Source organism: Mercurialis annua, linkage group LG1-X (assembly GCF_937616625.2).
Source record: "Mercurialis annua linkage group LG1-X, ddMerAnnu1.2, whole genome shotgun sequence".
NCBI lineage: Eukaryota > Viridiplantae > Streptophyta > Magnoliopsida > Malpighiales > Euphorbiaceae > Mercurialis > Mercurialis annua.
In genome coordinates, this window is record NC_065570.1 from 7,829,140 (window position 1) to 7,843,282 (window position 14,143).

The following is a 14,143-nucleotide window of genomic DNA, read 5'->3' on the forward strand; positions in this document are numbered from 1 at the left end:
TGTCTTTATTGTACTAAAAATCTGTCATGTTATTTGTTTAATAATTATAAAATGAAAAATCTACTATAAACACTTTAAGTTTTAGTACCTTACAATCGAATTTTAATTTTTAAAATACAATATTAGTTACTTATTTTTTGAAGTTCTATCTGATTCATATTTAGAAGTAAAATCAGCATATTATTATTGGTTATCTTTTATACCTCAAATGGGAAAAAGCATATAAAAAACCGTCAATTAAACCTCAGAGGCGCCCCGGTTTTCTTTATATTTTACTACTGAATTACTGCCAATAATCGATCTTTTATGTGCAATTACGATAAAACAAAACGACAGCGTGCTGGAGTATTAGAAAACAATGAGCAAAAGCTATTCCAAACAAAATTGACCGAAACCGGAATGGGAATGGTTTCAGGAAACCAGTCGAGGGCTTTTTGCTGATTCCTAGTGGACAGCTTAGGTAGATTACACGTGGAACTCATGCACGTACACGGGAATCATGTTAAATCTTGAAAACAAATTAAATTTAACCGATAATAATTTTGGTGGGTTGAACTAATTTTTTTTACAATTTGATGTTTGTTGTTGAAAGTTAGAAATTAGTGTTTGAACTTACTAAAAAATTATAAATAAGTGTTTCCACCAGAGAGTGGCGGATCTCGGAATTTCATATGGTGGGATTCATATATATTATTAATTTAAATTATAAAAACATTTAAATTTTTATTTAAATAATCTTAACAAAAAAAATAATTTTTTTATCTTCGATGAGTTTATTGTTATATATATTTTTTAATTTTTATTATTAAATAATATTTTTAATAAAAAATTTAATTTTCAGTTTTTTTAAAATCAGCCGGAAATATATTATGACAACACTTTTTAATTTTGTTGAAGAAGTTAGATTTTATATTTATTGTCATATTTACCTTCTTGAATAAGAAATTTGTTCCTCTCGAGTCAAATAGTTGAAAACCGATAAATTATTAGACTCAAACGGGGATAAATTTTATTTTATTCATAAAATATCTATATGATTCATTAAAAATATATATAAAAATTAGATTCTTATTTATTAAATAAATAGTAGAATACAAACAAATGTAATTATATGCACCTTAATGAAAATTTTATTTTCATTGTTTATAATTTTAAATAATATTTGATATTTTCAGCTTAATTTAACTTTGGCTTAATACATCATTTGACCCCTAAATTATACCATTTTATTCTCTGTGACCTCTAAACTAATTTCGTATTTTTTTGGACCTCTTAACTTTTTTTTTTCTGTTCTATTTAACCCCTCATTCGGAATGTGCACACCACGCGCGATGACGTGGATAAAATTGCTGACATGGCTTTACTGACATGAGATTAAATAGAATAAAAAAAATAATTAAGAGGTCCAATGGAACACTAAAATAGTTTAGAGGTCATAGGGAATAAAAAGTAAGGTTTAGGGTTCAAAAGATAGGACTGTGTTGACTGAAGCTTTCGGTGTCTTAAAAATATATTAAGCCTAAATATATTTTTTTTAATTTAAAATAAAAAGTGATGTACTTTACATATTATTTGAAAAAATCATTTAAGGCTTTAAAAATCATGAAATTTAGCGTGTTTTCCAATTTTAACACAATTTTTAAAAATTTAGAATTAATTTGAAAGGTTTAAAATTGCAAAAAAATTAAAAATTGTTGTATTAAAATTTTTAAAATTAAAAATTCGTGAAACATACTAAAAATTATAATTTTTTAAAAGACTTAGTCTTTATTTAATATTATCACAGTATAGTAAATTTATATATTTTATAATATCGTTAAAAACAGACAAACTCCATTTATCATTATTGAAATGTAAACAAATATTTACATGTACAAGAAGTTATATTATGTAATTAATTGACTAAATTTCAATATTTTTTATTTTTTTAGAAGATTAAGTGGGTAAAAATTAAATAATTGCATTTTCGAGAAGGTTAAATGGGTAAAAATTAAAAGTTTGAAGATGCAATAGGAAAATAAAATAAGTTCAGGGGTCAAATAGAATAAAATAGTGTAGTTCGGGGGTTAAATAGAACAATCTATGCATTTTAATTATCCTTTACGCGTTTTAAAGCGTTGAAAACACGCGGTTTTACCACGTTGGAGGAAAAAAGTCAGATCGGCAAAAAAATTGCAGTTGATGGGTTAAATAGAACAAAAAATAAAATTAAGAGGTCCAATAAAATATAAAATTAGTTTAAGAATCTCAGAGAATAAAAGTGTATAGTTTAGGGATCAAATGATGTGTTAAGCCATTTAACTTTACATACATTTGACATTCATTTTAATGTAGAATTACATTTTGGGTTAACATAAAAAAACGACAAGTTTTAAAAGGCTTTCTTATTCAATCTGGGCACACAACTGGTCTTTCAATATTTTATCAAATGTTTGAAAATTGGATTTCACATAAAAAAAAAAAACATTTGTTGTTTTTAGGCATATAAGTATTAAAAATATCTAAATAATTAGATTAAAAATATAAGTGCAAGCTAATAAACAAATAATTAATCTAATTATAACTTTTAAATTTGTACAAAGTAAACATTAGATTATCTCGGTGCAGGGAGAAAGTATGGCATAAAATAAGCAAAAGGTGCAAATCCTATTTCTAAGAGGGTACGGGATTCTCCCCATCCTCTACACTTTAACATTACAAACTGCACCAACATTACAACTGAGCAGCATTTCAGTCCAAAGGGCTAGAAGGTGTATATCTACTCTCCACAAGATCAAGTGATGATGATATATTCAAATTCAATCACATCACTATAGTTATTTACAAATTATCACAAACCAGGATCAAAAATATTGTAAGCTTTAGCTTATATCTCATTTCACCATTGGCTTCTGCCGTGTTCCGGTGAATTGTATGTCTCCATTAAGAACAGAGCTTACGAATCCCTCTACATTTTCTGCAGTCATTTCACCTGTAAACGTTGCAAACCTCCCTTTTCGGGGTTTGTAGGCCAATAATAACTTATCTGATGATTTTAATCCCGACTTATCGAGAGCATTTAAGAATGCTTGCTGCCTGTTAGCATCTAAGAGAGCGTAAGAAATCGAATCCCTGGAGCCTGATGCTGCATTCCGTTGCCTTAATAGTGGTTTTTCAGATACCTAAAAAGCACAAGTGGTGCACAAAACAATAAACTCAGTCACTTATCAAATTTAGATTTTCCTTCCATATTGCTTTTTGAATTATTAGAACAATTTCCGTATTCAAGAAGAGAAAAACTATTCTATCTCATTTTCAGGAAAGAATGAACAAAAATTTGTTACATGCTACAAAAACTTTACATACCTTAGTTAAGATGGATTCTAGCTTCTCCCTTGCTTTTGATGATCTAAAAGCACCAATAATGCAAACGGGGCGTTTTTCTCCACATAGAGCATCAAAATTAACGCCCGTCAACAAAGGTATCTGTTTCTCAAGAGAATCATCCTGCTTTCTTCCCTCATTAAATGCTGTCTTCTTATTCTTTTTCTCAAAGCCATCAAGTATGGCACTAAGATCCTGAACTGCTGATTGCAGATCTATAACAGAAATCCCAGATTTTAAGACGCGCCTTTCTCCATTTGATAACCACCCAACTATAGCTGGAAGTTCATCAATTCCCAACTTCTTTGCCATTGGATCAGTCACTTCGTGAACCTAAAGCAACATTGATCAATATTATGAAACAAAAATTGAAACTTCTAATAAACAAAAGCAAAAAACATCTTTCATTCAAACAATAAGGTCCTAGTAGAGGTCAATGACAAATCAATCAGTCTGGTTTCCAAGTAGAAATATTTGAAATCAGAGGAAAACATATCATCTCATTCGTTATTAGCACACAGATAATCAGAATTTCCTCCACAAAATCTGAAAAAGCACGTCTGATATGTTTAAGATAAACATATAGCTAACATATTCAACTTTCTAGCATACTAAAAGCTAAGCAGGCCATGTTATCTACAATCTTTGTGAAATAATATCTGTGAAGTGAATAGTTAATCTCACTAAAAGATTATAAAATACCTGTGCATCACTAAAGATGAAGCGTTTGTGATATAGGCCGCTAAGTACACGCCATATGACAGGCGTTTCTTTTTTTGTGGAAAGAAGCAACACTCTAGGTAATTTTTCATTGCTACCAGAGAAACCGTCAAGGTTCTTCAAGTCAATCCGCCTCGAAAACCTCGGCAAATGATCTCGGCAAAAAGTTTTCAAACTCTTAGCAACCATATCACTATTGTACTCTACCAAAGAGCCCTTCTCATTTGCTTTGTACGAATACACAAATACCCTTGGCATTTGGCGGAGATGTATGCCGAGTTCGCTACAGAAAGACTTTTCAGTTTCACAATTTATGCTACCTACCTGCAAAACAAAAGAGTGATAGTGAATATCGAAAAACATAAACAGAAAATCCATTAATAGAATGTGAGAGTTGCAAAAGTACCCTAAGGGCTCCTTGTAATGAATCAGCAACCTCCTGTATAATTGATTCATGAGAATGGCTACCCCTCAATGAGGGATTATATGCTAATAAAAGCCAAGTCATTCCTTGGTCGGCGATTTCTTTCTTAAAAGTTTTAGAATTTATGGGCCTGAAGCTCTTAGGAGAGCTTCCAGAGCCAGATGAAGAGCTGGAATGGGACTTGGTAGAACCTCCAAAGCCACCAAAACGACTTCCGCCACCATCGCCCCCAAAGAAATTTGAGAAGATATCATTCAGGTCAAAACCAAATGAATTCTGAGAACTGGGACCGCCAAAGGAGAAAGAATATGAGCTCGAACCGTCCTGCCCTCCCATATTCTGCCACCCATTAGGTCTGAAGTTAAACCCATTTGACCCCTGGCTATAAGAAGTATATCCACCCTGGTCACCAGGATAACCAGCACCAAATCCAGGGTTTCCCTTCTCATCCCCATAAAGATCATAGTTTTTCCTCTTTTCTTCGTCTGATAGTATCTCATACGCTGATGAAACAAGACACCAGAAGATAACATTACAACAAGAATGGGATAGCAAATAGCAACAACACCAAAAAAGAAATAAAATGTGTAACATCTTTTTTTCTATTATAGTCATTGATTAATGAAAAATCGACAGAAGTCTCTCACAACCAGATAAGAAATACTCAGAAATTATGTTTGGCATATTGTCATCAGATTGAACACTTAAAAAGGCTTTCAAATGAGGAAAACCCCTATTCTAACATATAGCAGAACATGAGTGAGCAGGTGAATAGAACATACCATTATTTATCTCAGCAAACTTTGCTTGAGCACCCTTGCTTTTATTCTTGTCAGGATGGTATTGAAGAGAAAGCCTACAGAAAGATTAGTTGATGCAGAATAAGAAATTGTAGAACATGATGCCAAAACATGAGGAAATTTTCTGTTTTCTCCCAGTGGCATAGGCATTAATAACATTGTGTGCATATACTTCAAAACAAATTTTCCGAGGAACATATGGAACATATAATACAATGGGAGCATCTAGCCACTCAATACTAAAACCACAGAGAAAAAATAATCAATAAAACAAAACCAGTTGATGCTCGTAGAAAAGCAAGTAACTAGTACAATAGATTTGTTCTCAATTCTTAAATAACACATGTGAAAAGCATGTAATAAAACAAGGAACAACAAAGGGTCAACCCGGTCAGTCCTGAACTCGTGATTTGGAGTTAAATAACTTATTGTTCGGACCCTAAACTTGTTTCATTTCGATCCCTAAACTTGTTATTATGTATAACCTTGTCCTTAATTAACCTGGAGAGTTATTGAATCCTGAGTCAAAAGTTCAGAGAACGAATTGACCCATTACTCAAACAAGGAAGTAACATTAAGTTCAAGAAACAACAGAGTCAATTTATTGAAAATAGAAGCAGAAACTAAGGGAAAAATTACTTGTGGAAAGCTTTCTGAATTTCTCGTTGACTTGCACTTTTATCCACCCCAAGAACCTGAAAAATAAAAAACAATCATCCATTAGACAGACTTGAAAAAACAAATTTAAATATCATCAAACACAATTACAGTGCTACATACATAAATTACTTAGACAACACAAGGAATACCCCAAAAATTTGTTTTAATTCTTTCCAAAGAATTTAATAATAATCATCAAGTTTGTCTATTAGTAAGTTCACTTCAAAAGAGTTCAAAATTGGCGTAAGTTGGCCAATTCTTCAGCAAATTTCTCAAAATCAACAGCACTACCAAACCATATCACAAATTCAAAAAAATTGGGAAATTGAAACTTTACCTTGTATGGATCGGTAGTTTTGGCTCCCTCCGTTAATAATACGGCCAGAGATAATACAAAGAAAATTAAAACTGTGCGTGAATTCATGTCTTGAGATCTGAGACAGAGAAATTAAACGTAACGTGCGATTTGAAGGTTCGGAAAATGTATTAATAGTTTCGCGGGTTTAAGAAATTTCCAGATGCTTCAGGACGTTAAATAATACGTGGCGTATTTTATGCAATACCACGCCAACTGACCAATCAGATTTGTTTAAAATATTTTGCTTGTGTTGTCCAAACAAGATTAGAACTGCTCACGTGTTACCTCTGTGACGATAATGATTTTGGGCTAGTGGCTCAACAATGGCTGACCGGCCCAATAGTTAAGGACTTGGGGTTTTTACAAGAGAAAATTACACCAAATCACCCAAAATTTGAAAACTTTATGTTAGTAGCCCAACATAATATTTTTAGCAAAAATCCCCCTTTTTAAAATGTTTATTTTTAACTCTACCCCTTTCCATTACAAGTTACTAAATTAACCCTATACTACTGTTACTATTGTGCACTTCATTTACTCAATTTGTTTCCCAATTTCCCTCTTCTTCTACGTTCTTGACCACCGCTGCAATCTTAAATTAGGTTCTTTATCTTCTGTTCAACGGTGGTCAGAGGTCGGGCTGCGGTGGTCGGAGTCAAAAAGAAAAGCTACATGTCTTGCTCTTCTTTTCAAAAAATTAATAGATCTATAGGAAGTTCTCTCATGCTTGATTATAACTTGATTAATTAGAGCATTCGCAGAAATATTGGGTAAAGTGTTGGAACATCTTATAAAGCCGTTCTTGAAGTAGGAACCACCGTGGTCATGAAGAGATTAAAAGATGTGGTGGTCAGTAAAAGAGAATTTGAAATTCAAATAGAAGTTTTGGGAAAGATTAAGAATGATTATAGATTTTTTTTTCTTTTTGTTTTCTCTTTTTTCGTAAAACAGATTTCATTATAGCCAAAAATAATTGATTTTGAGTGTCATTACTGACTTTGTTTGGTCAAATTTAGGAGATCACTAACAACTACAATTTAATAGAGTATTAATTTATATCTTCAGGTTTTTTAGATGTTGTTATTTTATTTTTATCATGTGATATGTTTGACTTTTGTAGATTGCTTTGCAAGTACTGATATAATTCTTGTGCTAAATTGATTTGTCGATTTAAGATGTTGTGTCGATTTTGTGTGCGTATGTTTTTAGGAAGAAAGATTATGACGAAGCGCATACTTCATTGTGTCCTTAACTTCGCCTTGATGTTGCTGAAATTGAAAAGAAACTCTGGTTTTATCATCTTTATTAGCCTAATCAGCCAATTAGCAACTGTGTATGTGTTTTAGCTTGTTTCAGTTTTATTTTTTAATTATTAATTATATATATGCGAGTTATAATAACCATATATGAACTTTATATCAACTTAATTTTCTCATCTTGTTTGTTGGCAGCATGTTGATATATTATTTTACTATCTAACGAAGAAGGCAAAAATAGGACATAGTGTGAGCACTAGAATCACAACCACAGACAATCGGTTCGATCAACTGATTCAAAATGTTTACCTTTGTTATTTGAAAAAAAAAAGACAAGAATGTTGTATATTCAAAGAGCTCAGTTGTCAAATACAATAACAGTGGTTTAATGCTATGTAATACCAAATGGTATGAAGTGGATGATGTTATGTTTACGTTTATTGTTGCTTATTTTTATTATAAAATTGAATAACTGTTTTAATTGAAATGTATTTGGTAGTCTATAACACCAGACATCAACCTTCTGTGAACCTGATGTAAACCAATATCAATTAAACTACTTTAATTCAATTTTAAATAATATTTGTCTTGCTACTTTTTACAATCTTAACTAACATTTCATATAGAGGAAATTTTGAGATTTAGTGTAATATACAAATTGAATATCTCTTTTAAGTGAAATGTATTTGGTAGTTTATAAAACCGAACATCAACCTGATGTGAACCTATATCAAATGAACTACTTTAATTCAATTTTAAATAACATTTGTCGTGTTACTCTTTACAATCTTAACTGACATTTCATAAAAGAGAAATTTTTGAGATTTAGTGTAATGTATAAATTGAATATCTCATTTAAGTGAAATATATTTGGCAGTCTATAAAACCGAACATCAACCTTATATGAACCTGATGTTAACCTATATCAACTGAACTATCTTAATTCATTTTTTTTATAAAATTTATCTTGGTGTTCTTTACAATATTATGTGATATTTTATAAAAAGAGAGTTTTGAGATATGGTCATTATAAGAATTGAATAATTGTTTTTTAGTGAAATGTAATTGACAATGTATAAAACTGAAAAACAACCTAAATTGAACCCGATGTGAATCTAAATCAACTGAACTATCTTAATTCAATTTTTAATAAAATTTGTCTCACTGATCTTTACAATCTTAAATGACATTTTATATAGAGAGAATTTTGAGATTTAGTGTAATATAAAAATTGAATATTTCTTTTAAGTGAAATGTATTTGACAGTCTATAAAATCAAAAATCAACCTTATATGAACTTGATGTGAACTTATATCAACTAAACTATCTTAATTCAATTTTTTGATAAAATTTATATTTCTGCTCTTTACAATCTTAAATAACATTTTATATAGAGCGAATTTAGAAATTTAGTATAATATACAAATTGAATATCTTTTTTAAGTGAAATGTATTTGACAGTCTATAAAACCGAAAATCAACCTGACATGAACTTATATCAACTGAACTATCTTAATCTAATTTTTAATAAAATTTGTCTTACTCCTTTTTGCAATCTTAACTGACATTTTATATAAAGAGAATTTTGATATATAGTCTATTATAAGAATTGAATACTTTTTTAAGCAAAATGTAATTGACAATCTATAAAACTGAAAAGTAACCTGATGTAAACCGCATGTGAACTTGAAATAATACAACATATTGAACTATTTTTTCTTAGGCATACTCCTGCAAGTCTTCACATTGTGTCTATAAACATGACATCTGATGCACTTGTTATGACATGTAGTTTTCCAAGCAGACCTAATTCTTTTTTTTATATAATTATAATATCTTAAACATTTAAGAATCACAATGTCTCCACTATCCATCAAAAGAATGAAAAATCTTAATTGCTAACGGAGCTAATCGCGACAATGTAAATAATAACAATTTAGTAGAAAAACTTGAATAACAATATGATCATATATAATGACTATCACCTTAAAAAGAAGGCAACAAATCCAAACTTATTTCTTTATAAATAAATGAAACACTATAATAGAAATTCATTAGAGAAACCACTAAATTGAATTGCTACACAAATAGAAGAAACATAAATCAATGATACCAGCTCATGAATCTAATTATAATTAGCACATGTAAAATATAATCAATAACAGATTATAAATGTTTAATCTTTTTCTCTAGCATGATCATCAATTTTCAGCTTCTTGTCTATTTTTTGTCCTCCTTATTATAGACATATGAAATCATATCAATTCATAATTAAAAATAAACCTAGCTCTAAACTGAAGATTCACAAAACATTATAAAACAAATAGCACAATTAGAGTTATGCTCTGTAAATAGATTAATTCAAGAGAATAAACAATCCATACCACCACTAGAAATCCCTAAATCTGAATTTAATGCAACATAAAAGCTACTTCAAATTAAAGTTGTGGAAACTATTCTTTTTGTTACAGAAGCAATAATAACCTTTAGCTTTATGTTTTGCATCGGGTGACAAAAAAGGTAGTAGAGAAACACGAACAAACTCGTCATCGCCTTGCCGGAGGTGTGTTCACTAGCTGAGTTCGTCACAAACAAACAAATATCCGTTCATATGCAGAGGAACCCAGCTGAAAACGAACCCAGCTGTGTTTGTGTAAAATGAACAGTCCAAGTTCATGGTTCTCTTCTCCGGTGAGTCGATGCGAGATGGAGATGAAATGAAGGTGGAGTTGGAGTTGGGTTCATCTTGCGTCAAGCCATTCATCCATTGTTTCCTAAGTTGAATTGCTTCTTTGGCCATTTTTTTAATTGCAATTGCAAATTACCTGAAGTCTGCCGCCCGCCGCCTCCGCTGCTTTAGCCACTTTCTCTTCGCCGGACGCCGCTGGACTTTCACGAAGCTGCTGCGGAACCAATTATGAAGACTTGGGACAATTTTGGATTGGAGATTAACAGATCTAAGGTTAAAATTGTCCTATTGTACTATAAAATTAGTTTATTTTGGGTTATAGGGGATTTGTGAAAACTTTTCTTTTTTTTGAGAGATTTCTGCCAAAATTAAAATGTTGAGGTAAAAATATAACATCATAGCATTTTTAGGGGATTTGTGTAGATTACCCTTTTTACAAAACTAACTACATTTTCCTGATTTTTATCAAAAATTGGTACCCTATTTCTATTTTGTAAATACGGCAAACGCTTCAATTTTTTTATATTTAGAGTAACTTTCTTATTTTCCCTATCTTTTTCCTTATCTTCTTCATCGTTTTTTTTAAAACAACTAGTTTCGCATTACGTGCTATGCACGTGGCTCGTAACGTAATTCGTTAATGAATATATTAATAAATTTATTATAATTAAATCAATTTTTTATTTATAATTAATATTAAATTAGTTAAGCATTTTTGTAAAAGTAAATATAATATATTCGGTTATCAATTTTTTTTCCATATTGAATTTATTCTTCTTTTGGTTTTATAATAATCATAATTAAATAATTAATTTAATTTTATTAATAATATCTTTAAAAATAATAAGATATAAATTTGTAGCTCAATAAATTTGTAGCTCAATCAAACTAAAAGATAGGTATTCCTACTAATTTGGAGACAATTTAGTTATTGTTTACATACTAAAAATTAAATTGGAGATAATTTAGCTACCTATTTTAATTAGGACTTTAATTACAATAGTGAATAATTAAATAACTAATTAGTTAATTACTATAAAACTTTTACTTAGTAGTAAACTTAAAAGGATTATTCAGTAAATTTGCCTTCCCCCCCCCCCCCCATCCGTGCTTTTATATATAGTATAGATAATAAAAAAAAGTTATCGTGATTGGAGTAAATATTATTTAAATTTATTTTTTTGTTAATTATTTCGTAAATATGATTTCTCTTTTAATTGATAAAGTATAATTTTATAAATAATCAATAATCTTACTAATAGAATTAACAACTATTAAATAAAATAAAATTAAACAATAATCATCAAACAACATAAATGAACATCATTGAAAATAAATAAGAAATCGTAATTGCAATAAAGTATGAAAATTAGAATTAAGGGTTACATTTTTTGGAATTAATTTTTTAAAAGTTCAAATTTTAGGAGTTAAAATTTTATAAAAGTTGAAATATATGATATAATCATTAAGTGCTAATGATTGAGGAACAAAACATTAAACGGTAACGATTGGTTCCTAATAATTAACATTTGTTTTTTTATTAATGCGTGCTGCTCTTCAAATGGATTAGAGAGCAGCCTTATAACGCTTAATCACCATCTATGGTGACTAAGGGATGCTCTCCAAATGGATTAGAGAACAGCATTAAAATTAACATATTGCTCGCAAAACCATTTTGCGAACAAGTAGGAAAATGGTAAATACGCAAAAATATAGCACAAATAGGAAAATACTTTCTCTATATGTGCTAAACTAAAAAATAACCCCTAATGATCACCGATTATTTGTTGATTTTTTTAAAATAGCTCTAAGGGCAAATATCCTATTGATAAGACTTTATGTATAGCCAAGCTGATATTGAAGCCTGAAACTGAGCAACATAATACATATGTTGGTGTTGATAGTGAGGAGGAGAAGATGATTGGGATGAAGAAAATGCTTAAATCTAAGTGACTTTGATTTTAAACTATTTATGTCTTTTTTATAAATTCTAAACTGAACTATTAAGATTGATTGTGTTTGTTTATTTTTATTGCAAGAAAATTTGTTTTGTGGGTTGGTAAGGAACACTGCTGTATTAATTTTGTATTCCAGAATTACTCCTCAGCGTACTTTGTTCTTTCTGTTTTTCTTTACGTTTGGACCGACTTGTATTTGCTTCCAGAAGAAAATATATGTAAATAAATAGCCTGGTAAGCTGATTGATTAAGTTGTTTTGCAATGAAAATAGGATAGGTCATACGAATAGAAGTTTTCCTGCTTAGAGTTTTGGGGAAAGGACACCTGCTGGGACAATATCACATTGCTTCAACTTGAAAGGTATGGCTTTGAGGTAAGACAATCAAGGCCCGAAAATTTTTTATCAAGATTTTGACATTAGTATTTAATCGTATGAATTTAAGCACATACCGTTCTTGATACCTTGACACATCAAAGAAATATTTGTGTTTTCTTTAAAATATTTAAATATTATTAGGGTTTAAAAAAATTATTTGGTCTTGTTGGTCCAAATTGAGCACAATGTATGGGAGAATACATTCATGAGACCCAAAATGTGAAGCATATAACCGTGGGCCGGACACCACATTAAACCCAAAACCCTAAGGTAATGGGTTAGGTAGTCCATCCCACTTATATATTCCACATTCTACTCATATCTTTGCAATGTGGGATTTCCATCACACTTAATATTCAACAATCTCCCCCTTAAGTGTGATACCCTTCCACATTAGATCGCTCAACTTACCTCGGAACTAGACTCCAACCCTTTCGGGATGGCTACCCGGAGTCACCAAGTTCCACCCAGCCGAACCGGGCTCTGATACCAATTGTTGGTCCAAATTGAGCACAATGTATGGGAGAATACATTCATGAGACCCAGAATGTGAAGCATATAACCGTGGGCCGGATACCACATTAAACCCAAAACCCTAAGGTAATGGGTTAGGTAGTCCATCTCACTTATATATTCCACATTCTACTCATATCTTTCCAATGTGGGATTTCCATCACACTTAATATTCAACAGGTCTAATAAATATTTTAATAGTTAAAATAATAAATTAATATGTTGTTTTTATTTCTATTGTGTTTGATTAATTGAAATATTGCAAAATTATGCAAAGAACATGACTTTGAGAGGCCAAAATTTAATAACCACCGCAACCAATGTCAGTTGGGGCTGAAAAAGACCCTAAAAAAACCTAGTTACAATTTCGTTACTTATTTTTCATTTTTTTCTTCGTTTAATTCATCTGTATTTAGATTACCTATTATCTTAGCAGCACTTAATGCCAAGATTTACAAAAAATGACCTACCCTCTAATATTCTATGCCTCATTAACTCATGTACTCTTCATCAAACTCATTTATTCTTCAACAAAGTAACTTTTGAAATTCTTCGACTTCAACTATAATCTATAAATCACCAGCTCAATAAGAGCTAGTTTTCCTTAACTTTTATATTTTCTGTATTTCTATTTTTCCGTTTATTTTGTTTCTTTCCATTTTCTGTATTCTCTTCTCTTCCGACTGCTTCCTTTCTTAACTTTTCTATTTTCAGTATTTCTGTTAATTATTGTTGCTTCCTTCGCGATCGTCATGAGCAAAGTTAAGATATTTCTACTCTTTTTCTTGTTGTTGTATGATTGTTTTTATTTCAATTAAATTTTTATAATCTTTTTGTTTAATAGACAACGAAACGTTCTAAAGCTGCAAGTGCTAATGAATGGACTCAAGAAATGAAAAATATGGAGTTTTATAAAGATTGCGTAGAATTAACGCATCGTGGGAAAATTAAACCTCAAAAAATATCAGACAAGTGTTTTCAAAATATAATTTATAAGTGCACATGTATGGGGATGGAAGGAGTGC

At 30.4% G+C, this 14,143-nt stretch overlaps 1 protein-coding gene across 1 annotated transcript; it reads right to left on the bottom strand.

The window, feature by feature from the left end:
* Positions 1 to 2,537: 2,537 nt before the first annotated feature.
* On the bottom strand, positions 2,538 to 6,498 carry LOC126666049 (dnaJ protein ERDJ3A). The gene is made up of 7 exons (XM_050359003.2): positions 6,305 to 6,498; positions 5,947 to 6,002; positions 5,290 to 5,363; positions 4,490 to 5,010; positions 4,066 to 4,407; positions 3,346 to 3,696; positions 2,538 to 3,161 (listed from the first exon to the last, which is right to left on the bottom strand). The coding sequence occupies exons 1-7, from the start codon at positions 6,389 to 6,391 to the stop codon at positions 2,874 to 2,876; spliced, it is 1,719 nt and encodes a 572-aa protein (XP_050214960.1). The 5' UTR covers positions 6,392 to 6,498; the 3' UTR covers positions 2,538 to 2,873.
* Between the last annotated feature and the right edge of the window lie 7,645 nt (positions 6,499 to 14,143).

Coding starts and splice junctions, on each gene's coding strand:
- LOC126666049 (XM_050359003.2), bottom strand. CDS start 6,391: ATGAATTCACGCACAGTTTTAATTTTCTTTGTATTATCTCTGGCCGTA. Junction 6,003..6,304: donor AAACTACCGATCCATACAAG/GTAAAGTTTCAA, acceptor TTTATTTTTCAG/GTTCTTGGGGTGGATAAAAG. Junction 5,364..5,946: donor ATTCAGAAAGCTTTCCACAA/GTAATTTTTCCC, acceptor ATCTTTCTGTAG/GCTTTCTCTTCAATACCATC.